This window comes from Corythoichthys intestinalis, chromosome 14 (assembly GCF_030265065.1).
Source record: "Corythoichthys intestinalis isolate RoL2023-P3 chromosome 14, ASM3026506v1, whole genome shotgun sequence".
Classification (NCBI taxonomy): domain Eukaryota; kingdom Metazoa; phylum Chordata; class Actinopteri; order Syngnathiformes; family Syngnathidae; genus Corythoichthys; species Corythoichthys intestinalis.
The window spans coordinates 38,242,361-38,266,610 of record NC_080408.1 but is presented as its reverse complement, the minus strand read 5'-3'; the positions used below and the strand labels follow the sequence as shown (position 1 = coordinate 38,266,610).

The following is a 24,250-nucleotide window of genomic DNA, read 5'->3' as shown; positions in this document are numbered from 1 at the left end:
GATTATATATCCAAACTTTAAAAATTCTCAAAACTGGACTTTCAGTCAAAAGTGGACCTGATTAACAGAGGAAGACCAACGCCGGAGCTAAAAGGTTTGCTTCAAACTACGGGACAGTCTAAGATAACTCGCTCTTTTCAAACGGAGTGGTACACCCGAAAAGACTGGCTGTGTGGCTGTCCTTCGAAAAACTGCCTTTACTGCTTCCCATGCCTTTTGTTCTCAACTTGTGCCAATGTCTGGACTAACACGGGATATTGTGACATGAAAAATTTACCACGAAGTCTCAGCAAACATGAGAGATCGTACACTCACATTCAAAGCCAGACTGCTTTAAAATTTTTTGGAAGCTCAAGGATCGATTTGGCTTTGAACGAACAGCGGCGGCTCAACGTTAGCACCCACAATGCTAGGGTAAAGGAGAACCGCGAGATTTTGAAAGACCTCATTAATGCAACCTGCTTCTTAGCTAAGCAGGAGTTAGCATTTCGTGGTAACGATGAGAGGGCAAGCTCTACTAATCGTGGCAATTATGTCGAACTTTTATACGCTTTTGCTGAGAAAGATGAGAGGTTAGCTAGACATTTGGACACATCCACTGTGTTTTCTGGCTTGTCAAATAGAATACAGAACGATCTAATTGAAGCAATCGGTGATGTGATACAGTCGGAATAGGACCGATTCAGGACAACTTTCCTCCCTGGCGATCATCTCCATTGAGGCGGAGAGACTTTTAAAACTAAAGGAAAATAAGGAGGACTTTTACAACAAAGTAACTGAGGTTTTTGTGGCGAAGGGCAGGCGCATGGACTTCATCTACAAATAAAGGTAAGACCACAGTTTTCATTTTAATCTTAATATTTTAAAACTAAATTTTGGCCTTAAATAAAATATACTTTTTCTTTTCATGCTTTTTGTTGAGCAATCTGTATTAAATTGATTTAAGTATCAGATTCAAGTTTTAAAAACAACTGAATATTTCACAAAAGGTCAAAATTGAAATCTGTGGTTTTGTACACCACTCTGTACTCATTTATGTTGTATGAACTAAAGACTTGCGATGGAAATTCCAACACATGGAGAGTAGCGCAAATGCACGTTATTTTCTACCTTTACGTATCTGTAATATGTACCGTGTGTGTGTGTGTTTTGTGAAGAATGCTGATGAGATATGAAATAACCAGTAGTTAATTGAATAAGCTATCCTTTTTGGTTATATATTTGTAAATCTGACACTTAAGGAGTCAGTGCCTCACCAACCACGAACCTCACCGCACGTCACTGCTCTCTTTGGATAAGGTCAGCGTGATTCACCAGACGACAGAGAGAATAAGAACATGGCGAAGCACTGTAAATCTTACTTACAGGCAGCACACGCTACGTAGGACTATTATTACAACCGAAAGAATTCAGATTCAAAAGTGCAAAGATAAGATTTTGAGCAATGGTCCCACTAAGCTGCACTCGTGCGCAATCGCACACTGCTTGCGTAACCGGTGTTTGCAATGAACCTCCAGATCAGGACTCGTACCCGCGCCGCACGACTCGTCCACATGGCAGGCAGATGCACTTATCACCAAGCTAAAAGCCCAGGCTAGCAGGTTTAGCTGCCAGCGCACACACATGAAGGCATCGGGAGGGAGGTTTCCACGCACCGCACACTATGGACCCGCGTCTATCCGTTACACTCACACACACACCCCCCCCACCCCCTCACCCCCCCCGAAACCTTCACCGCCGATCCAGGTCACGGCACCAAGTGTGACCGGTTGTTTTCGACTCTGCGTTGTATGAATGGTTTAAAATGACGACGGGAGTCAAGACTGCGGTGTGATTGGCTTTTAATCTCTGATGAAACACTAAAAGATGCAATCGTCCCATTAAACACGGCGTTAAAAATGTACCCCTCCCCATCGACATCCGCACAGAAAAGGACCGCGACATACCTGATAAATACACAAAAAGACGCAATCTTCCCATTAAACTCGACATTAACAATGTGCTCCTATTCAAAATAGATTTAAAAATGAGATGCAGTGAGATTTTGAACGTGAATCCACGCCTGGAAATTACAACTCTCCACAGCCAAATGGCACTTATCTCCCCATCGACATCCACAAAGAAAAGGGGAGAACTAATAAAGTGCACCCAACTTAAAGGAGAAGGTGTCGTGTTAATAACTGACATAGGGAATACATACAACATATAAAATAATAAGTTCAAACTTTGAAGAAGAATTGACGGAAATTAAATAGAAAATATGAAATCAACCAAATTTTTTGTAATTATAGAATAGCAACATACAATATTTGCAAGTTTGAGATACATCTGTTATACTTGCACATACTTAGCTCACAAGAAAATCAATGCATCGCACAAAATAAAACTCAACAGAAACGCAATGTAGCATCACTAGGATTACTATTGGCGCCGCAGTGATGTGCCAATGCGACACTCCTACTGGTGCATTCGATACGGCAACGTGATGCTCCCATTGGTGGGTTAGTACACCGCGATTGTATATAGTTGTTGGGTGCATGACCTCGGTGGGTGGGGAGAAAAATTAAGAGTGAAACGTGAACTTGGCTACTGTGCTGATTTACTGAAGCAACTTTCTGCTGCCAACTTCTACAAGCACAACAGTATTCATTAATGTCTAATTTTAAATCTGATATAATCTTGTTAATTAGACCAACAATATTGTTTTCTGTAACTATTTTGCAACGTAAATCAATGAGCAACAGGTGTCTAATACGATACAGTTCACTTCACTTACGCTACGCAACAGATCATAGCATTGACAGTGTTGCGCATAGGTGCCCTGTCAATACGCACTGTGCAGGTTAGCTAGCTAACAACAGTGCAGCGGATTTAAGAGACGCAAATGCTAACCCCTTATCATGGCGAAATGAACGGGCAGCGATACTACACTCATTAAGCCAAAGTAAAAGAAGAAATGTAGTTCTTTTATGATGAAATCACTGTTGGAGTATGTGCAAATAGAAGAACAAACAGTGAAACCGAGTGAGATTTTGAATGTGGGTGTTTGACATACTCCCATTGTGGTTGTTCATAATGTTTTATTTATTAACTCACCCATGCCACAACTGGACCTTACATAGGTCAAAGCAGGACTCTTCCTAAGGTTTAAGCCAGTGATTTTTAACCTTGTTGGAGCTACAACCCCACGAGTTTCATTTGCGCATTTTCCGAACCCAACTGTAGTATAAATTAAAAAATGATTTTTTATTTTTTTTTTGTCAAATTCAAAACATAGTTTTTTTTTACTGGTGCACAAAATGAACCATGCAGAACAAAACTAACATAGTGTTCCGGTATCGCATTCGCCATCTTTAACGCAGCAGGTTTTGCAAGTGTTTCACCAATGGTGTGTGGCTTGCCCTGCTTTGCGATCAGGTACGCAACTTCATATGATGCTCTGATGATTGTTTTTTTTTTAATGGGAACAAATCAAAGAGCAGGCAGAGTGGCCTTATCATCGAATCTGACTCTCTTCACCTTGAATTCAGCAAGCGTTGTGTTCCATTTCCATGCAGTTTCTCGAAGTGTTCCTTTAATTTTGCCGGTGCAAGACTAGAGTTGCTCACCTTGGCATTGCAAATCATGCAGGTAGGACGTTGACTCCCATCCCGTTCCATGATACATGAGAATCCATATTGTACGTAATCGTTCCACCACTTTCTTTTTTCGCCCTACATAGTTAGAATGAAATAAAATATGAAGAAAGTAAGTGCACAACGTAATTCGATGATATTCACACTTTGGATCACTCCTGAGTGCACTAAATTCCTCAAAGCACTGATTGGCCAAGCAATGTCACGTGATCATCTGCAGCCAGTGATGATCAAACAGGGCATGCCATCGCGTATAGACACGATGAGTCGGTGTGTCTTGACCTCAGCGGCAGAAGCTCCACCAAACCCCCTGAGACAGACTCACCGAACCCTTAGGGTTCGATTGAACCCAGGTTCAGAACCACTGGTCTAAGCATAGTACACATCTCATGAAAAATGAGATCTTCTTTTTTCATTTTAAGTGGGCCAAATCAAATATATTAAAACTAAACTAATGAAATTTGCTGCTGTCATTTCATTCTTTGAAGAAGCCATGTAACTTGCAATGATCCAAGGTTTTCAACAGGCGTGATACACACAACGCACATATCTGATGCTGCTCACATTGGTCGTCAGTGTGCTCCGGGAGCTTGTGTGTCTGCTCAGACACATGAAAACTTAAAGGGAACATTGAAGTTGAGACACATACAGTACGATACGATGTTTTTTTAGTGTCTTCATTTGTGTTTTACAAAAAATAAACACTATTTCAATGTTTGAGGTGTCACTAATGCAACGCATATTAAAACAAACATTATTGTAGTTCTTAAAATAAAACGATTAACAAGCCTCTCAATTTTCCAGGTTCAAAATGATTTATTTATGTGAAACTAATGTATTTTCTACTCCTGATTACTAACAAACATAATAAGGTAGAAAATAACCCTTTTCTTAGATCTTAGATGAAAGAAGAAAGCCTAATCTTCTATATAGTGGTGTCCTGGTTCATAGAAAGAAATTCATACAACAAGATATTCCTGGGGCCTTAACAGATCAGTCATAATGGTCTAAATCTGTTAGCATCCTCAAGATGGACTTCTCTGGAAAATAGCTGGCACATTAGGGCTGTCCCAAACGACTAATTTTCTCCCGATTAGTCAGCCGACTATTTTTACGATTAGTCGACTAATCTAATAATAATTTTTTTTTTTTTTTTTTTGTACTAATCTAGCAATGAAATTTTTGTTGACGCTTATCAATTCACAAAAAACATATTGGAACACAAATTATTTATTAAAGTACAAATAAACACGTAAATAACAATAATAAATCACAAATAAACAATGAGTTCAAATGCTGATAGAATTAACTAGTGTAGCCTCCCGATTGAAAAGATGGTCTCTTAAACTGATGGTTTACAACTTTTATTCCATCCTTGGATGTGAACACACTGTAAGAGCTACGGTGCACACAAATAAAGCAACATAATTAGAAATTAACAAAAACTTTTCACCTTTTTCCTTTTAAACCTTATTTATATATGAATGAATTGCCTATATGAATTGCATTTACCTTAATTTATTACCTTATCATTGACAATCTCTCCCTTGAGTGCAATCACTGTATATACTGTATATATTTATGACCTTTTAACCTTATATAATTTTCTATACCATAAAATAAACCATAACATGAAATAAACCTTTCAATTAGCATTAAGAACAATAGTAATAGCACTTATAGGCCCATTGTCAATGAAACATTATTATTTAGTAAAGCGACAGCACCCTCTGGTGTACAAAAAATGAAAAAAAAAATAATTACAAACTGCGTGAAGGCGCTTGAGGTTTTTATTCATGGCCGACGTGCAGCCAAGCTTGGCATTGAAGAGACAGGACAGAAGAGTGTACTCTCCTTTGTTTCTTTGAAATAAGGCAATGTTTTGGACACTCTGGTGCGCTTTTTTTTGGCTTTGTGCCGCTTTCCCCGCTTGCAAACGGAGCATCCGACATTCTAACTTTCCACGCATATATTTTTTTAACCCTTCATTAACCGTCGACGGGATGGTGTGCTCGTCGACGGATTTACGTCATCGATGACGTCGACTATGTCGACTAGTCGGGACAGCTCTATGGCACATATAAACCAACTGCGCCAGTAACAGTATTCACTGGAAGCCTCTATTTCATTTTCAGTGGTTCATGTTTTTTTTGTTGGAATTGTGTTGTTCGTATGAGCTACTTATCTGTTTTGTTTATTGCTCCTGCAAAGCGATGTGACATATCTGGTTGCGTGAAAACAGAAGAGATGTTGCCTACAAAGAACTACCAAAAAAATTAAGAGTAATACGATTTGAAGGATTATTAGAATTGCATTACCGTGTCATAAATTGGACTTTCTAAGACTCAGCGCTTCGCCGTATTTACGTATTCACCGTCACCTTATTTGGCTACTGGGTTATAGCTTTCACGATGCATTTTCCTTGTCTTCAACCCAACTGACTTAAGTCAGAGGGCCCAAGAATCTAAAGTGAAACGGGAGAGTTGTGTGTTAGAGTTATTACCTAGGTGTCCACCTTGCAGCAATGATAAACGTATTGTTAAAAGAAGACCTCTTTCACAACGTCAATCAGAAGGCAGCATTATTACCTCTGTGTAAAGGAAGATAGCGTGAGCGTGTGTTCCATTAGTGCGTCAGCTAAATGTCCAGAGTGTGAGAGGCGACGGGAGTCATAGAATGTCAACTCCCAGGTGGGTCTTGTCACTCCAAAGCGTTAACTTCTGTCACTCATCCATACATTCAAACAACAACACTGCCTTATCAGACGAAGGACCCGACCAGGTCACGGGGTGAGTGGCACGCTGGGCATGCTCAGTCGTTCACATATTGATATTGATTTTTATCTGCTGTAGGTTTGTATTGGCGGCTAGAGAATGAGCGTGGGGGCGGTCAAGATGGAAAGCAATAGATGGCGATAGAGGATAGAACCTTCTCCGGCAGTCTATTCTCTCGTTTCAGGGTGGACTTGAAGGAAGACCCCCGCCCTCGTTCCCCCTCCCTCCCGTCTCTCGGCGGCTATTCAGCGTAAATCGATCAGACTGGAGTGCCGGGTCTCCCCCGGGTGGCGCCGAGACACGCCGCTTCTTTTGTGGGAGGGCGTCCACTGGTTCAGACTGACAGCACCGATGAAAAAAAATAAAAAGCCGGTATTGTCACGGCAGCCTGAGCGACGAAGACGTGTAACCTTTAAAAAGCGGTCGCCGCCTTCTGCGCGTCACTCTCTAGCGTAATCCACGGAAAGTGGAAGCAAGCCATTTGATCGTTTCATTGCGTTCTGAAATTTTTTACCATGATTGGGTCTTCCTCGATGACTGGACTTAAACGGGATGATTTAATTTTTGAGATCTTTTGGCTGACTTCATTTTGTCAGACAGGTTCTTGAGTCATTTATTGACTCAACAGGTCTTGAGGTAATCAGGCTTGGCGATGGTCAATGAAAATGAACACAGCGTTCCAAAAAAAATCAGATTACCCACAGTTCATGAAGATAGTAAATTACTTTTTCCACACAGAGCTTTTACAGTGTATCACAAAAGTGAGTACACCCCTCGCATTTCTGCAGATATTTAATTGTATTTATTTATTTTATATCTTTTCATGGGACACCACTGACAAAATGACACTTGGACACAATGAAAAGTAGTCTGTGTGCAGCTTATATAATAGAGTTCATTTATTTTCCCCTCAAAATAACTCAAAATATAGCCATTATTATCTAAACCCCTGGCAACAAAAGTGAGTACACCGCATGGGAACTACTTACATCCCTAAGGGGCAGTTTACATGGCGACTCTGCGACACGAAGACGCAATGACTGAGTAGCGGAATTGCCTCGCGTGCATATGGTGTCTGCGAAGACGGAAGGCAAAGACGAAAAATTCTGAATCCTGCCTCCAAAGTGGAAGAATTCGATTGCGGGGGCTTGAGGGGGGTTGGCTCCGCATGCATATCAAAAGCTCCTGCCGCACGGTACCCGCGCCGATAACGTCACCACTCGTACACGTCACATTGGGCGTGCGCAGCGGTGCTATTAAACATTAAAAACAGCTAATGGCGGAACGTCTGCTTTAATTTACTGTTTTAATGATATTTTTTTAAATCTAAATATGTTGAATGTTTCCATTTTTGTGCCTTTTTGAACAAAAGAAAATGCCAATGCTTAGAGTGGGCGGGCATGTTGTCTTCCGGGCTGAGGAGGTCAAAGTGCATCATTCGCTGTCGCCTTGTAAATCTGCACTGCCCCCTCGGGCCTGGCATGAAATCCTACATCGTTTTCATGCGGAATTGCGACATTGTTCGAATGGAAACTTTTTCCTGTGAGGGCCACATAACTTTTCCCTTCTCTGATGAGGGGCCGGGGTCAGTTTGTAACAGAAAAAGTGTGACGATTGCAGGAGTGCCTAAATGTAAAAATTTTTTATTGTTTTTCAGAAAACCACAATCAAATAACTCTCTCTGGATTCTTCACGGAACAAAAGTAAATAAAATGAAAATATGTAATGTAATGTCATAATAATAACACTGTTAATTTAATAGATAATAACCAAGTAACCCTCTCTGGGTTCTTCACAGAAAAAAAACAGGAAATAAATAATACTATTGAGGGAAAAAAAAAATGCTCTCTGGTATTGTTCAGTGGCCGGACCAAATGTGGAGGTGGACCGTAACCGGCCCACGGGCCGTAGTTTGGGGTCCCCTGATATAAATGCAAATTTGAAATTTTTCGACTTTTCCATGTTAACTGCCCCTAAACGTCCAAATTGAGGACTGCTTGTCATTTTCCCTCCAAAATGTCATGTGACTCGTTACAGGAGTGCTATCAGCATTGCTGCAGAGATTGAAGAGGTGGGGAGTCAGCCTGTTACAGCCTGTGTGAAGACGGTACACAAGAAAGCCCGCACACAGTTTGCTGAAGACATGTCAACAAAGCACATGGATTACTGGAACCATGTCCTATGGTCTGATGAGACGGGCGGGCTTTCTTGTCAACCGTCTTCAGAAGAGGCTTCCTCCTGGGGTGACAGCCATGCACACCAATTTGCTGAAGAGTGCGGCGTATGATCTGAGCACTAACAGGCTGACCCCACACCTCTTTAATCTCTGCAGCAATGCTGACAGCAGTCCTTTAACGAGTCACTTGACATTCTGGAGGGAAAATGCCAAGCAGCGCTCAATTTGGACATCTAGAGATGTACGTATTTAGTAAGGGGTGTAATCTCTTTTGTTCCCAGGGGTTTAGATATTAATGGCTATATTTTGAGATATTTCGAGGGGAAAAAAATAAACTCTATTATATAAGCTGCACACAGACTACTTTTCATTGTGTCAAAGTGTCATTTTGTCAGTGTTGTCCCATGAAAAGATATACTTAAATATCTTCAGAAATGCGAGGGGTGTACTCACTTTTGTGATACACTGTAGCTTTATGGTGTTTTTTTTGTTTTGTTTTGTTTTTTACAGGGCTCCAGACTAACATTTTTTAATAAAGGACAATGGCCGCTAACTTAAAAACTTTAGGGGCGCAAGCAGAAGATTCAGGGTCGTACACTGTAAATCGACATCCTCTAATTTTCACAGTTTAACCGATATATACTTTCATAATAGATGCATAAAACCACAAACTTATGGAAAGTAGTTGTTTTCGTCAACGATGATAATAACGGAAATATTTCGTCAACGAACACTTTTTTTTTTCATGACGATTACGAGACGATAATGAGCTAAAAACATATTCTGAGAGACTAAAACAAAACAAGAATGGCAGTTTTTGTCTGACGAGACGAGAAGGAGACGAGAATGCGCAATAGTTTCCATCAAATGTTCACAATGTGTGACATTTTTATGAACAGTATACAGTTGTGTCGAGAATTATTTAACCCCCACAGTAGATAAGTGTTTTTGCAAGTTTGACATTCATTTTTCATTTTCATCTTGTTTTTAATCACACCAAATAATGGCATGTCAAATAGACAAATACAACTGAAATAACAAAAATATTTTGGAGAATATTCCAATTAATTGCTTTTCTGTTATCACCTCATTGACAAAATTATTCAACCCCCCAAGTCCACCACACTTAAGAATAAACGTTTCCATCAGGTGTTGTCAAACAGCTGATGAAAACATCTGTGGATGTGAACAGAACCCTAATGAGCATCAATTAAGCAGATATAAAGGACTGTGACACATGGCTCTTCTTGGCAGTTAATGACATCTTTACAACATGGTATTAAGTCCAAGGAATGGTCAAAAAGGTTCAGAGAGGAGGTCATTTGACTTCATAAGCAAGGATATGGATATAAAAAGATAGCAAAACAGCCTAAAAATGTCAAGAGACACAATTGGGAGCATAGTCCACAAGTATAAAGCTAAAGGTACAGTGGAGACGCAACCTTGGCGTGGTAGAAAGAGGTTACTGTCTACAACTGCTGTGTGATACCTGAAGTGAGAGGTGGAGAAAAATCCCCAGGTCACAGCTGAGGATAGGGCTGCAGCTATCGATTATTTTAGTAGTCGATTAATCGATGATCTAGTTAGTTTGAATAATTGAGTAATCGGATAAGGAATATGAAAAATTGAAAAACCTGAGCTGGGACTCAAACGGTATAATTTTTTTTTTTTTTAATGAGGATCTATGTACAACAAAAGAACAATTGGCTAACTTACATAGCAAAAGTCCGCTAGCTTAAATGCTATAAAATGCTAACTTTTTTTTTTTTTTTTAACAATGTTCTTAACAAATGGTTAGGATACATATTCCCACAAAAAACAGCTAAATATACCTATAAACTAAAATACGAATGCATTGTAAAAACCATTAGCTCAAACAAAAAATTAGCTTATGTTGGTCTTAACAGGGGGCAGCTGGATTCAGCCATGTGAAACGATGCAGACTAGAGAGCAGTGTATCCACCTAAATCAATAAAACTAAATGCAAACTCTTTTGAAAATAAACCATTACAATGCCACTTTAATTAAACAAATACTCGAAGCAGCAAAATTTAATTTGAATCTTTTTCCTCTAATTGAATACTCAAGTTAATCGATTAATCATTGCAGCACTAGCTGAGGAACTACGACAGGACATGTCAGAGGAAGGTATTCAGGTTTCATCCTGGACAATAAGACGCACACTGCGAAATGATGGCTTCGATGCAAGAACTCCCAGGCGCACCCCTGCTGACTCCAAAGCACAAGAAGAGTCGACTCCAGTATGCCAAAAACCATGTGGCCAAACCACAAAGGTTTTGGGATACTGTTCTCTGGAGTGATGAGACCGAACTGGAACTTTTTGGGCCAGTGGATCAACGGTACATGTGGAGGAGAAAGAATGATGCCTGTAAAGAAAAGAACACCCTGCCTACTGTGAAGCATGGTGGGGTGTCAGTCATGCTCTGGGGTTGTTTTGCTTCTTCGGGTACAGGGAACCCTCAGCGTGTGCAAGGCAGTATGAATTCAGTTCACTACCAGGAGATCTTGGATGCAAATGTCATGCAGTCATTGACACAGCTGAGGCTTGGGTGAGGTTGACCCTTCCAACAGGACAACAATCCGAAGCATACCTCAACGTCTACCACATCTTGGTTGCAAAAGAAGTGCGAGAAGATTCTGGAGAGGCCATCGCAATCACCAGACTTAAATCCCATTGAAAATCTCTGGTGGGACTTGAAGAAGGCATTTGCAGCACACAAGCCCAAAAATGTTAATGAACTGGTGGCCTTTGCCCATGAGGAATGGGCAAAGATACCTGTGGATTGCTGCAAGAAACCTTTGTCAAGCTATGCTTCACGTCTAAAGGATGTTATTGTTGCAAAGGATATTGTAATAAGTACTAATATACATACCTAAGGGGTTGAATAATTTTGTCAATTAAGTAATCACAGAAAGGCTGTAAATTGGAATATTCCGAAATATATTTTTATTTCAGTTGTGTTTGTCTATTTGACATGCAATTCTTGAATGTGATTATAAACCAAATGAAAATAAATCGCAAGATTTCAGAAACACTTATCCACAGTGGGTATTGAATAATTTTGAACACGACTGTAGTTAGCCTGCATCGTAGTGTGTCTGGTTGTGTCACTCGTGACGTACTGCACCCCAACCCCCTTCCCAACCACAAGTGTGTTGTCTCCAATTTCCATGCAGGGTTGCACACATGGTAACATTTGTTTTCTTATCTTGGCAAAGGGCGATATTCAATGTTGCTTTAACCCAGTGCTTCTCAATTATTTTCTGTTACGCCCCCCCAAGGAAGACGTAAATGTTTCGCGTCCCCCCCAAACTCTCTGCCGCCACTGTAAATAGTATCATTTGTCTATAAAATTACTATTATAAATACGCATCTGCCTAACATTGTCCTTTTTTTCTAATAAAGAGAAAAAGTAACAGATGAACTTATAATAAAGTATAACTTTATTAACATTGTTTTGTTTGTAACAGAGAAGACTTGACGCGCATCAATTTGCCTGAATTTTAAAAAAAAAAAAAAAAAAGTCTCACCCAAACTGTAAAAAATACACTCAAGGTACATTTTTGACAATTTGAAACAGAAAAATAAAATGTAATAAAATCAGTAAATAATATCAAATTAAAATTGATTAGAAACATTCACTCATGAGGACAATATGCCAAAAAATTTGACTGAAAAAAACAAAACTAAAATAAAAGAAAAAAAAAGTGACCTTGGACAGAAGGACAGTTTTTATTTTTGCTGCTCATAGTATTACCTCCTTTGCAATGGTGTGGAATTATTTTGCAATGAGCATGCTAACAATGCTCACTGGTTTACTGATATAACACTGACAAAGCAGGACGATTGTTGGCAATATTCGGCACGTTTTCGCTGAAAAACAATCAAGCAACTTATCAATGAGATTGGGGTCTAATGTCTTTAAGTGGCGTTTTAATTGATTTGGCTTCTGGCTGTCCGCATAATTATTTTTAGACACAGTAAACAGTGGTCTTTCCTCATCACCCACTGTATTAAAAGTCAAAGCTAAAAGGCAAACAGCACAAAAAAAGTGCATTCTCGGCGGCCGAGGTAGAACCGTAGGTGAGGGCGGTCGCCGTGACGATCCCAAGCCGAAAATGGCACTTCTCGGGCGGCGACGTGAGAACCGGACAAGACAGTGGGTCGCTGCGTGAGTGAGTCCGGTCGGAAAACGGCTTTCGAAAACGGCAGCGGCACACTGCTCATCATATTTGTTGTCTGTGTGTGCTCACTGTGCTCAGTGCTCTTCCTTAGTTCAAAAATACTGCGCGCACTCTGAAAATGAGAGCGCCACTGCCACCCACTGAGTGGATGTGCAAGTACACTTTATTCCAGTACGGCAAAAAAAAAAAAGAAAAAAAAAAGCATGTTCCCCGAGGTCACATGCGCCCCCCCTGGCATCGCTCTGCGCCCCCCCACTATTTGAGAAGTACTGCTTTAACCTGTAAAGGTCTGTGCTAAGTGATCATCTGACACTAAATTTAACTCGTAGCATTCACGTTAGCATTAGGCTAATGTGAACGAGGAGAATCCTCTTAAACTCTAAACCCTAACTTTCTTTTACATACATTTCGTGGTGTCCAGGTGGGTATAATGAATACTATACTGTTAATTATAATAAATAATACTTTTTTCCTGCTTATGTGTATAATCGCCAAGTTGGCGTTGTCCTTGTAGATGCTACAATATATGCTCGTAAAAATGTATATTTACATGAATTATATTTTTCTGACAGTTACATTTATTTAATGATCTGAAAGTGCAGAATTTATGTTAAAAGACTCAAAATAAATAAAATTCTTTTTCATGGTTTCACGGCATTGTAGGAATTTGCCATGGTTAGCCATTCTGTAACGTTTTGTCTCCACTATTGAGTGAGTTGACGAAAACACACAAAAAAGTATTTTAAACAAGCAACCTAATGCTTATATTGTCTTCATAGTGTGTCAAAACACTGCTCCTAGTATTTGATTGACAGTGTGTATTTGAGGCCAGAGACGATGACAATATGATATTTTACATGGCACTTTTTTTTAATCATTCAAATTTGGTAGGGATGTGAACCACACTCAAACTGCAAAAGTGTCGTTTTTTTTTTTTTTTTTTTTTTTTAAGAGAAAGTTAAATAAAGATGTTCGGATAAAAATAAAACACAGATCTTGCCCACTTTCACCCTCACAGGGAGGAAAAGGAGCGCTGGATCCGAGCCAAATACGAGCAGAAGCTGTTCCTTGTGGGGCCACCCCAGTCGGACGTGCCCCTTGGCCAACAGCTGCTGCGGGCGGTGGTAGAGGACGACCTGAGGCTGACAGTAGTGCTGCTGGCACATGGCACCAAGGAGGAGGTCAATGAGACGTACGGTGACGGCGACGGACGTACAGCGCTGCACCTTTCGTGCGCCATGGCCAACGTGGTCATAACACAATTGCTCATATGGGTGAGTGACGTAAAAACCCAATAGCGATGACCGAATTTCTAGAGCAGGATGTGCTCTACAAATTGGTTTGCGGTAAGGGATTACCCATGAAATGGAAGGAAATCAGCTGCAGCTCATTAATCTTTTAAAACGATCATCTTCCTCGAGTCAAACAGAATTAGACTTGGAGGAAATACTTAAACCAATAAGAGCAATAATTAACCACATTTTTTATAGCTGACCTTTGCCTACATAATGGAACCAGGTGTAAAAAAAAGGATCCAGGCTGAAAGGTCTAGGGGGGGAAAAAAGGCATTAACTTTTAATATAGACTAAATGAATTGACTAAATGTCGACTTGGCGTCAAATCATAAAACAATGCACGTTGAAAATATATCAAGAAAATAATAACACATAAAGGTTTTCAGGAATGCTATAGTGCTTTTATTACAAATATTTTTTTGGATGGAATGTTTCCTTTCAGCTGAACCTTTTGACTTTTTTCTTTTTTAAATCACGGTAAATTTGCAAAATTTGATTGTTTTTTTAATCATCAGTAATCATTCTTTTTGCTTAAGATTAAATTCATCATAGCTACTAACAAATGGTATTACAGTTTGATTTTATTTTTTAAGTTTTAAAATTATGAGGGTTTTTTTTGTTTGTTTGTTTAAAATGATCAAATAAAATGAAAATAATAATACCATAACACTTATTTTTAGTGTATTTTTAAATTCCCCCAAAATGTTTGAAATATTATTTTTTTAATATTCAATATTAATATTTTTTTAGAATATATTTTTTTAATTTGCTGAACTTTTAACATTGTAAATTATGGTAAAAGTTGTATTTCTTCACCGCAAATACTTTTTAACTTTCAAATGAGAAATATTAGCTTTATATGCCCCTTTTGTCTTCAATTAAAATGTCCTCCTGACAACATGTAAAAATAATTACATTTCTTTGCAAGGAAATTATCAGTTAATAAAAAATATAATAGTAATTTTTTTTTAACATTTTAACATACAGTGGTACCTCGACATACGATCGCTTTAACACACAATCTTTTCGACATCTGACGTAAAATTTGACTCGTGCCAGTTGCCGGTTTACCATAGTATGAAAACGTCGGTGTTTCAAAACCACTAAAATTTTCCATCACTCTGTAGTACGGTATTCGCTATTTTTCATGTGTCAAAAATGCAGCCAGAAGTGGCTTGGCGTGGCAGCGCTCACCCCTTCCCGTTTGTTGCTCTGTGTGTGTCAGTGACACTATTCCAGCGAACCCAAAAACAAACGCAAGGCGTACTTTTCTCAAATTTATTGAGCTCTCAAATCGTGGTAACTGAAATGTACAAAATGAATACATTTAAAACGTTGTACAACAGTATTTTTCCATGTGTGAGTAGCTTCAGCAGGCTAGCACCATGAAAAAGTTTGCCAAAAACAAAACACACATTTTCCTTTCAATTTCAATATACAAACTAACTAAAAACTTACAAAGACGGATTTTAGCCTAAGCATAGCTGGGAGAGCAACTTCATTGAGGTTATACTCACAGCCGCTAAGTGAATAACAAGTTTTAAGTGGAAAAGGGATAGCGTCAAAGATCGCTAATTGCGACAATCTTGCCCTAAGCACAAATTCACGTTCGCTGGACGAGGAGCGGTCTCTCTCCCGATGTTTTTTTTAGATGAATGCATTTGTCAGCATATTGAATTTGGTGAGTAATGGTTTCAATCGTTTTCATATTTTGTGGTATAACAAAGTTACTGACATTCGTTGCAGCTTGCGTTGAACACTGCCAGCTCTAGCCAAATCTCCGGTGAAAAAATAGCTCTCGTTAAGTTAGCGTCAAGCTTGTGTATTTAACAATAATATAAAAGAAGAAAGACAAGCTTATTTCTATTATCGCTGTAATTAGTATTTCAGGGACGTGTGGCACCTTATTTTCAGTGCGACATTCGTGTGCAGTGTTGAACAACTAACTCGTTTAGCTTCAAAGTAAACTTTGTTTCTAAATAAAACATGGCCAGCACAAGGTGTAAGTGTGTCTGTGGTGCCTCCTGCATATTACTGAAACATAGTGTGGGTTCGACAGAGCTCAATATTTTGTTGGGCTGTACAGTGTACCGGTGTTGGGCAATTCCTCACTACGCGGCGAAACGTCTACACAATGCTCAACGCGCTTGCGCAAACATTCGCACGCATGCGCACATCGATTAAAAGCGGCGAGTACTCACTATTTTTGTTTTTATTGAGTTTTTTATTACCTTTTCATTCCTTCAAAAATACTTCTTGCATGTATTACCCTCTCATACTTTTAACCATTGTGTTTTTTGTGGTGGCTTTAAAGCAGTTGACCACATTAGTCACGTAGCGTATTTAAACCGTCCTTATTTGATATAACTACATTTAAGTATTTTCATCCGGCATTTTTTAGTACGTTTTGCCAGTATGCATCTACCGTATTTTTGGGACAATAAGTCGCACCGGAGTATAAGTCGCATTTTTGGGGGAAATTTACTCGATAAAATCCAACACACAGAACAAATATGTCATCTTGAAAGGTAATTTTTAAAAAATACATTAAAGAACAACATGCTGAATAAGTGTACAGTATGATATTGTTACATGAGGCTTGAACAAAAAAATGTGAATGTGGCCGGTATGTTAACGTAAGAGTTATTCAGATACCTATAGCATAAAGAACATGCTAACAAGTTTACCAAACCATCAGTGTCACTCCCAAACACCAAAATAACATGTGAAATTATATAATACTGTGTTAAAAATTTCACACATAAGTTGCTCCAGAGTATAAGTCGCACCCCTAGCCAAACTATGAAAAAAAAAAAACTGCAACTTATAGTCCGAAAAATATGGTAAACAAAACAAGTTGAGAGCGAATGATAGTACTTTGGGTGTCAAATTCGCCTCATGTAGGACGTTTCGCCGACGTAGGACATTTTGGCAGGACGCCGGAACATATTTCCTCCACACCCTTCTCACCTTTTTAACCCCTGACCCATTTTCATGCGTGATGTATTCTTATGGGGAAATCCTGCTCGTCATACGATCATTTCGACTTACAAACAAGGTCCTGGAACGAATTAACTTCATACGACGTAGAGGTACTCCTCTATATTTGTAAGGTACATTATTACACTATCTTCCCACTATTTTTATTTTTATTTTTTATTTTTCACACGAAACGGAGGAAAAAATGTACAAAATGGAGGATATAATGGGAATGTCGACTACAGTGGACGTGCCTTTAGTCTTCTGCTAAATGTCTCACTAAACTTGAACAGCATTAATTTATGACATGTCTAATGAACCGAATTATGGGTGGCTTCGATTTTCCTAGAAATTGCCCTAAATGTGCATTTGTTGTAATTCCCTGTCACAGTACGGCGTGGATGTGAAGAGTCGCGATGCTCGTGGCCAGACGCCCCTTTCGTACGCCCGGCGAGCTGGCAGTCAGGAGTGCGCCGACATCTTGCTCCAGCACGGCTGCCCCAACGATGCCGCCGCCTTAACATCGGCGCCGGCCAACATCAGCAACCGCAACGCCAACCCCAACATCAACAACAACGCCCAGTGTGAGCTCGACCGCAGCATCAGCATCATGTAGAGCCCCTTTCCCCACGCACCTTGTCTCAAGAAACCCTGCGATGGAGGCCCGTCACCATGTGTAAAGTTGTTTTTTGTTTATTTTTGGGTTGAGATGATAATCATGAGCTTTAAATGTCTCTTCTGCCTGTTTTGTTTTTACTGCCAATGAATTCTTTTCACCACCAAAAAGTAAAGAATGAAAGCTTTTTCATTCAACAAATGTTTTTAATAGATATTATGAGCATGGTCTTCCAATGAGGTTTTGCTTGTTTTGAGAATTACATGTCCGGCCCGTTAAGGTCACCCAAACCCCGAAAATTGGAGCTAGTACATTTGAATGTAAAAAATGTCACAGTTTTTCATGTCATTTCCTTCAGGCGTTTCATCTCGCCACGTTTGGTTTTTATAACTAAATTCATTCATTTATCTTCGGAACCGCTCACGGGATTGCTAAAGTGTCTATCCCAGCTAACAACAAGCAGCAAAATACAGTGGTATGAAAAAGTATCTGAACCTTTTGGAATTTCTCACATTTCTGCATGAAATCACCATCAAATGTGATCTGATCTTTGTCAAAATCACACAGATGAAAAAAACTGTCTGCTTTAATTAAAACCACCCAAAAATTTCATATTTTTAGGCTAGTATGCAAACAATGACAGAAGGGGGGAAAAGTGAACCGTCGCATGTAATATTTTGTGGCCCCCTCTATGGCAGCAATAACTTCAACCAGACGCTTCCTGTAGCTCTAGATCAGTCTGGCACATTGATCAGGACTAATCTTGACCCATTCTTCTTTACAAAACTGCTGTAGTTCAGTCAGATTCCTGGGATGTCTGGCATGAATCGCTGTCTTTAGGTCATGCCACTCCATCTCAATGGGTTTAATGTCTGGACGTAGACTTGGCCACTCCCGAACGTGTATTTTGTTCTTCTGAAACCATTCTGAAGTTGATTTACTTCTGTTTTTTGGATCATTGTCTTGTTGCAGCATACATCCTCTTTTTAGCTTCAACTGTCGGACAGACGGCCTCAGGTTTCCCTGCAAAACATTCTGATAAAATTTTGAATTCATCCTTGCATTAATGATTGGAAGTTGTCCAGGCCCTTAGGTAGCAAAAAGGCCCCAAATCATGTTGCTTCCTCTACCATGCTTCACGGTGAGGATGAGGTGTTGATGTTGGTGAGCTGTTCCATTTTTCCTCCACACATGACATTGTGTGTTAATCCCAAACAATTCAGCTCTGGTTTCATTAGTCCAATATTTTGCCAAAACTTCCGTGGAGTATCCAAGTGCCTTTTTGCAAACACTAAAAGAGCATCAATGAGTTTTTTTTGACAGCAGTGGCTTCCTTCATGGAGTCCTCCAGTGAACAGCATTCTTGGTCATAGCTTTACATGTAGTTGATGTGTGCACAGATATATTGGACGATGCCAGTGATTTATGTAAGTCTTTAGCAGACACTCTAGGGTTCTTTTTTACCTCTCTGAATATTCTGCGCTGAACTCCTGGCGTCATCTTATGTGGACAGCCACTCCTTGGTAGACAAGCAACAATGCCAAACTCTCTCCATTTGTAGACAGATTCTCTGACTGTCGATTGATGAACATCCAGACTTTTAGAGCGGAATTGTATCCTTTCCCAGTTTTATACAAATCAACATTCCTTGATCGCAAATCTTCAGACAGCCCTTTTGACTGAGCCATGATGCAGATCAGACAATGTTTCTCATCAAGACATTTCTTACCAGGTGTGTGTTTTATAGAGGGCAGGGCAGCTTTAAACCACTCATCAGTGTTTCAATTGCTCTTTAAGTCTCTTTAGGCAGAGGGTTCACTTACTTATTTTCCCCACTTTTGTCATTGTTTGCCTGCTATCTTCATTAAAATATGAAAGCCTATAAATGTTTGGGTGGTTTTAGTTAAAGCAGACACTGTATTTTAATCTGTGTGATTTTGACAAAGATCAGATCACATTTGATGGTGATTTTATGCAGAAATGTGAGAAATTCCAAAAGGTTTAGATACTTTTTCATACCACTGTATTTACGTTATATAGTCCGCAAAACTCCCGTGCCGCCTATCACTAAATTATATTAGGAATTAGGAATTTCACATTTAATTATTTAGCTCTTAATGTTTTTTTTTCAGGATTTAAATAGAAATTTCAAGACTATTTGAAGGACCAACAACGTTTTGAAGAATAAGGAAACAATATTTTGATGGGATTGGTTGAAATAAGATTTTTTTCCTAACAAAAGTCTCTTAAAATCTGAGCCTTAGTATAAGTTTAATTATTTTATTTTTTTTAATTAATTAAATACTAAAAAAGAATGGGGAAAAAGCCCCCCCAAAAAAGGAAAAATAATTTATGTTAAAATAATAATTGTTATTATTTATATTATTAAGATGATGTGATTTATATTGTTATCAGATATTTTCTTTCAACCAATGTCATTTTACAAAAAAATTAAAGTTCTCCTATGAGCCAAACTTAAATTTCACACAAACAAGAAAAAAAAAACATTTACATCAAATTTTCCAATTTTCTATGCTATTAGTTCCTCTGCAGTTTTGTTTTGAGGATTTTATGGCACAAATGTTCTCTCACCTGTCCAAAATGCTTGAGCAATTTTCCTGATTTTTATTGAATATGCATGACCAGGCATCGGAGGACTACATATGGTCTCGCAAATGCATTCTGAATGGAAGCTATTAGTGACAAATTGGGGTCAATAGGGGCTAAGGTTTGTCACACGTATGAGAAAGTTCCACTCATAGCCATCTGAATAACAGAAAAGTAGAACAAATTGTTCCACGGAAGAGGTTACGTAAATTGTCTATTCACAGACACCGACGACGCGATTTCTAGTCAAAGAAAGCAAATGATCGAGATGATGAATGCCTGATAAAGACGCTGATTGCAGGTGATTCTCGCCACGCTGTTGTGCCATTGTAAAACCTCTTCAATCACAATTCATTTGCGACGATTCAAACGGACAATTGCGCTTTGTCGAAATATGATCGGTGGTTATGTTGACAGGCGATTCAGAATAATCTTTGTCCATTTTTGTATTTGAGATGACAGTATGTTTGTTTACAAAGTTTTAATATTAAAACTTCAGCCTCATTTTGGGTCTTTTTTTTTAGCTAATTGCATGCCATTGACGACAATAGACGTCCAATCCATTCTGACTGCAAGGCTGGCAGTCATCATTGACTCACAGTCAAAATGAATTGAATGTTTTCAATTTTGGCGAATTATTCAGATGGAGGTACGTGCTTTTCCGTTAAAAGGTGACAATATGATTTTCTTTCAAAATCAAAAAAGCTCTTGAGGTAGGTGGTCATAATTGATCAACCACAATGGCAAAAAACTGCTCCGTACATATTTTAACAGAATGTTTCATGTACATTGTATATAAGACTCAAAGCAGGCGTGACTACTTTATTTGTGCGCCCTTCTCCATCCAGCAGCCCTTCTTTCTCCCAGTGTTCGCGTTTCCCAAACGATTAAGCTGACCAGCCACTGATTGCATTGTAGATGTACTGTAACCATGTACTGTAATACCGGCCTTACTGACTTGACGGAGCCGCCTTCACCCGTTCGAAATAGTGTAGAAGCCAACATACAGTAAGAGTATAGAAGACCTTAGCGCAACATGAAGTGTTGTACATATTAGTTGTAATCTTAGAGAAACAATGACGGTAACTGCTTTTGGCTCAAAAAGCCTCTTGAACCACAAGCCATATTTTTGATATGTTGCTTTTTTTGTTGTTGTTTGGCCATTGTTATTTTTTAATGACGGTACTCGTGTTTGGTCACAACATGACCATCTTTGGTACTTGTGTATAAATGATGTATATTTGACATATTTATAATGCAGTATGTAAATATTTTTATTTTGGTTTTATTTCTCATGTTCCTTTTTATGTTCAGCGAAGAAGCTTAAGAGTTAACTTGTTTGTGTGCTTGGCTGACTGTCGACCATCAATAAACATTCAATAAAACCATGTAGCCTCCCTTTCATGTGGGGATAACCACAGGTATGTCTCGTGTTTGCTATTTTAGCATGAAAAAAAAACAACTTTTTCCTCACATTTTATGCAACACTGTGCACATAGGTTAAAGGTGCACAATATAATATTTGTACTTCAGTTACTCAAACATGTTTTTGGCAATGCTTCAAAAACGGTTCTCGATGGTTGAGGGGAGATTTTCCCATTTTAAAAGATGATTTGCACATCACAATTTTGTTTCCGTTTTCATTCGGTGTTCATCATCAGCCAATCATGAAACCAGTTTCCAGTCTTCGCCAAACTCTACGCCCGTAAACTAAGGCTGCATCTACTTTGACAAACAGTCTGAATTATGTACTCAAGGAATTTGACCTTTTAGCCAGATTGCCGGAATCACGCCAGCTGGTCCGCCGGACCCGCACTGGCACAGCTCCAACTACCCGGGCCAGCGAAAATCTAACAACCCGGCCAAAAGGCCAAACTCCGCACGTTCACCTTAGTCGTAACCCTTTGTTCTGACGCCATTTTGAAAGCTGGAAAAAGGCTTCGAAACACAAGTTGACAATTTATTCAGGTCGACAGCAATCAAACAGTAAGGCAAAAAAGCAACGGACCCAAGCAAGGAGGCAGACTGGTTCCAGGGTCACCATATCACAAGTCAACAAAAGATTCCTGAGAAAAAATGACAACGATTCGTTAAAGCGCTATATAAGTCTAACACCATTTACCATTTAAAAATAAATACAAACATTCATATTTTTTGAAGGCTCTCGTGGGGTGGGATTTGGGCAAGAAGGGTGTGTTTGGGCGTCGTTTAGGATTATTGTCTGTTTGTGGTTGGACAGGAAGATTCGGGAGTTACTGTTGTCAGGGCAACGAGGGTTGTGGATTTTGCCACCTCAGCGCCATGTGAGTGCTGACCATTCACTTCTCGATCGTGGGTTCCTCCTTATCCGATGTTCCTTATCAAGACAAGATGTCCAGCTATTTGTTCTGGACTGTCCGGAAGAACTGATTGCGGGAGTTTGTGGTGCAGATGTGGCTTGTAGATGTCTTGCCCCGTCAGCGTCAGTCTTGCTCAGTCAGCTGCATGACACACGCATTGGGCTTCAGTAATCAGAAGGCGTTATGTATCTCTTATGTCCAACGTCAAATATATTCTGCTTGTTTTCCTTTAACCATGATATAAATAGTATTTATTTTGTATTGGGTGTGTTAGAGTTATACAAACTCAAACGGTAAATACGACAAAAGATACTTTTCCTTCAGTGCGTATACCACTCAAGCAAAAAACGTCGCTACTAATTTTACAGGAATCACGACAAGAGAAGCAAAACAAGGACATGCATTCATTTGGCGTGGTTGTGCTACATTGTTTAGCATGTGGATCCATTGACTGGGGCAAAGATAAAATCCCTACGCGTCTATAGACAAGTTTCCGAAGTACTTCTGCTTTACTTCCGCATTTCTGCTCGCGACTTCTGTTTTACACTTTCGCCAACCAGAACAACAGTGGAGCTGGATTGGCATTACTCGTCAAAATCCCTCAAAAAAGACAATTTGGAAATGTCGCATCCATCTGCCATCATCATGACATGGGAGGGCAACATGAAGAAATAGCTAAGAGTCGCCACAACCAAAATAGTTTTGTATTTTATTGATTTTGATTGATTGATGGCAGTGAATGGAAACACAATCAGGGATTTGAAAATCTGCGAAGCATCCACTTGAATGTGTCCAAATACATGAATATGGGAATTTTGTGTTCATGAAGGCAGATGTGAAACCCAAGACAGTACCACCACAAAGAAATAACAGGTACATTTATGTTCAATTTGACTACAATTCTGTGTGTTGCATCACAGCTGAGACATCATTAGCTTTGCATTAGCTGGAAGGATAAAGAAATGGAAAACCATAGACTTCATAATGATATTAGCGGGACACATTTGCATCACGCCTTCAAGTAGAGGACCGTCCCACACTCCGGTTCAGTCAGACGAAGTTAGTGATACCTCAGCTCACGAACATAATTGGTTCCCAGAAAGTGTGTGTAAGGCGAAAAGTTCGTCTTCCGAACATTTATTTCCCATAAGAAACCATTAAAATGAGAATAATCCGTTCCCAGGTCCCCAAAAAACATAATTTTCTACTAAATAAGCCTTAAAACTACACAAAAATATACCTTATTTTCTTTAATGTCTTCTTAGGCTTAACACTAGCCTGTGGTGGGGTCTTTTTCGGTCCCATAATAGCAAAAATACACTCAATATGGTCCAAAATGTCTATCAAACACAAACCACGTCCGCACTCAACGAAAGGGAGGGGACGAACTGGGACGCCGTGAGCGTGCGTCAGCTTCTCGTGGCGCTGTTCGACCGCGTGGCTTGGTTCGTCCGCTGAAAACTAGTTCGTCAGCAGAGACTATATGCTCGCGAATTTAATGTTCTTGAGGCGAAAAGTTCGTGAGCTTAAGCGTTCGTGAGCTGAGGTATCACTGTATTCTTCAACACATGCAGCGATCCAACATCGGATTTGGGTTGAAAAAGTACCAAAGCTGTACCGTAT

At 39.4% G+C, this 24,250-nt stretch overlaps 1 protein-coding gene across 2 annotated transcripts in view; it reads left to right on the top strand.

The window, feature by feature from the left end:
- Positions 1-21,682, top strand: part of agap3 (ArfGAP with GTPase domain, ankyrin repeat and PH domain 3) — a 346,315-nt gene extending 324,633 nt beyond the window's left edge. For both annotated transcript variants that reach the window (XM_057856980.1, XM_057856979.1), the window contains exons 17-18: positions 13,810-14,065; positions 17,457-21,682. In XM_057856980.1, coding sequence (XP_057712963.1) covers positions 13,810-14,065; positions 17,457-17,681 — 481 coding nt within the window. In that variant the 3' untranslated portion in view covers positions 17,682-21,682. The remainder of the gene's footprint in view (positions 1-13,809; positions 14,066-17,456) is intronic.
- The last annotated feature ends 2,568 nt before the right edge of the window (positions 21,683-24,250 follow it).